Below are 3,001 nucleotides of genomic sequence, written 5' to 3'. Positions count from 1 at the left end.
TACAGAAAAGCATGTGTCACTCAACATTCCCTCCACTAATCAGGTTTTGTGTTTCCCATGGGTTGTACCCTTGAAGGAGCCAATCAAGCTCTAACAGCACCTGCATTAACACAGGACCCCCGCACACACACACACACACACACTACACACTACACCTGCATCCTACTCCAAGATGCAAGGTTGCCATAGGAACCATGGGCTCAAATGCAGTTTGATTTCAGTTTTTAATATAGAGGAGATGATTATTCCTGAAGAGAACTGACAGGACAGCTCTAGATGTGTGTTGTTTTATACCATACATCGTAATTCCTGGTACTGAAAATGTTTTGCATTGATTTTGGTCATTTGTTAGTCTTCAATTATTTTTACTTTTATGTTTATTTATCAAAAATGGGGTCAATAAGCAAACAAAACTAAATGAGATGGAGATCATTTAACCTTAACTAAATAGTCCCCACATAACTGACTGAGTCAGTTATGTGATTGTGTTTTAGATGACGGAAAATAAAACTGATATTAACATGTTTCGCTGTAGGAAGTCAAGTGGGCAGAACAACAACTAGCCTGTAGTCATGTATGCCTGTGCTGTATCTCAGCGTCCCACGTTGAGCTCATGCCGGTGTTTGTCCTTATGTATGTGTTGGGTTGGACTCTAGGAGGGACATAATGTAAGCTGGTGCGTTTCTGCTTTGTCAGCACAGAGGCAGCTGTTCACAGGAGGAGTCCAGACCGACTTTGGACTACTGCCCTATCTAGAGAGCGGAGGAAAGACTGGGGAAACAACCGGCTCGCTGAGGGATCTGCGTGGCATATGAGCCGACTACAGCGCATACCAGAAATAATATTCATAAAAGATCATCGTTTTTGCTGTCCTGTTACATTCTCTGTGATGTTTTTGATTTAATAGTAAAGAAAAAAAATACTCGCACAGGTCTTTCATTCGGTAGTGTTGATGTTTAACATTTTGTCACTTTGCTAAAAAAATATATTATAATAAATTGAAACTGCAGGGCAAAAGCATAAAGACTGAGGAGAGGCAGTCTTGTTCGTTTGGAAATGGTTTGAAGCCCACTCAGCGTTCTAGTTTCACATCTTGCGGGAATTAAAGAGATCTCCCACAAGATGGCGACCTTGTGACCGCAATTCTCAGCATATCTTACTGCAAGGAGATACACTGCATCGCCCAAAATAACTTCAAAACCACAAGACACATGTCAGACCGAACACAGAGGAGCACAAATCGATTTGCCAACAGCTGACAAATGATCTTCATGAGACATGACCATATGACATGGCTTTTAAAGGACACTCTTGGATTTGCTGCAAAGAAAAAAGTGTTTATTGGCTGGCTTTCAAAATTGCCTTCACTATGAATAATGTTGCCGAAAATATGGGTTATCTAATCGGGAATAGGTTACCAAAAATGGATTACATAATATGATTCCGGCTGTACAATCGCATGTTATGCCGATGGATGTTGGCTCACAATGCAATTATATTTATAGAATAGACATGTTCATATAATTTATGAGCCCTGTTAAGTAACCATGTGTGTGTGCGCGTGTGTGTGTGTGTATGTGTGTGTGTGTGTGTGTGTGTGTGTGTGTTTGTGTGTGCGTGCGTGCGTTGGTGCCTTCGTGCGTTGGTGCGTGCGTGCACGCGTCGTACCTGTTTTTCTAAACAATCCTTGGCTGACAGAGAGGGCTTCGGTGAAGGCGCTCTGTCACACACGCATCCCTCCAACAGGTACAATCCCGACGGGCGAGAGCTCGACTCATTCTCGAAATAAAACAGCATATTCTGCAGCAACGCAAACCACTTGGTGTGCCATTTCGTGTTGTCTGAGCTCTTCTTGCTCAAGGAACCTCGCCTTGTACCATCCTTCTTTGCCAAAAGCCCCAGATAGGTGACATGACCATCATTTAGCCGTAATCCTTTCTGCATTTTGATGAAGACTCGGGCTGAATAGACAGCAGGCGGACGTTACATCCTTTTAGATTCTCGTCTAAAGAGATGCAGAATGTTGACTTTCCCAATGCGGACCTCCAGCAGCAGGTTAGCCCGCTCCGCCCGACGCATTCACCGCACCGCTGGCGCTAAGTAGACAGAGGGGCACAAAACCAAGAGTTAAGTCCATCATCGGTGATGTGTTGCATGTTCGCTTCTCTCGAGAAATCCATGGGATTTGGATGTGGATGGATTGAGGGAAAAAAACGCTACTGAATAGCGCAATGTAGTAGCGCAATATGAACGTGGTCGAGTGTTGAAGGGGTCGTATCTTTCTCACGTGAAATCTCCAGAAAGCACTAAAGCATTGCGCGGATCTGGGCAGGCTGGGAGGAATCACGTGACGCGCGCTTGGGAAAACACATTTCAGGACCCTGGACAGGGACGCGCAGACGCTAATTGAATATGCGGTGCGTAAATTGGGTGTCAACGCAGCAGAATGATTGGTCGACTATCTCGTTCAAACTGATCACTGAAATTGATATTTTTTGGGCGGGTGGGGGGGAAATAAATGGAAGTTGTTGGTTGTCTGAGATGTTACCTCAGAATGTTTCTTTATTTATAGCACTGACGTACACTGGGGAGTCAGGCGCCTGCTTTTTTTGTCCCTGTCCATAAGTGCACTTTCCAGAGCCAGTCAAACAGTGTTACTATACACTTTCTGTAGATGACTATTATTAACCTATAACCAAGACACTAGTTTCTATTAATAATCGAATCGAATCTAATACAAACTAACAATTAGACAAAAACATGATAATGATGACGACGATGTGGCAACTGTGTTTTTTTCTTCCACTGTCGTGTTATAACATTTATATTGATGTTTATATTTCCAAACCTGAAGCCAATAACCGTCTTCTAATCAGATGCTATTAGACCATGTTGACTTACCTTGAAATAAAGCGTGTACAAGAGTAATTGCCCCGTCCATTATGTCACTTTTCGAGTGCTGCTGATGAAGATGGATGGATGCTGTAAGTTGAAGTAGGAA

General features: G+C 43.2%; 1 protein-coding gene across 5 annotated transcripts in view; it reads right to left on the bottom strand.

Moving 5' to 3' along the window:
- The window catches only part of LOC307080106 (ras-specific guanine nucleotide-releasing factor 1), a gene marked incomplete at both ends in the record, with an annotated part of 18,784 nt that extends 16,840 nt beyond the window's left edge, over nucleotides 1-1,944 (bottom strand). For all 5 annotated transcript variants that reach the window (XM_079742722.1, XM_079742723.1, XM_079742721.1 and 2 more), the window contains one exon: nucleotides 1,669-1,944. In XM_079742722.1, the coding sequence (XP_079598848.1) occupies nucleotides 1,669-1,944 (276 nt within the window). The remainder of the gene's footprint in view (nucleotides 1-1,668) is intronic.
- Nucleotides 1,945-3,001: the final 1,057 nt, after the last annotated feature.

The sequence above is a fragment of the Pollachius pollachius genome (genome assembly GCF_949987615.1).
Source record: "Pollachius pollachius genome assembly, chromosome: 9".
Taxonomy (NCBI): domain Eukaryota; kingdom Metazoa; phylum Chordata; class Actinopteri; order Gadiformes; family Gadidae; genus Pollachius; species Pollachius pollachius.
The sequence above is the reverse complement of the archived record's forward strand: the minus strand, read 5'-3'. Positions and strand labels throughout refer to the sequence as shown.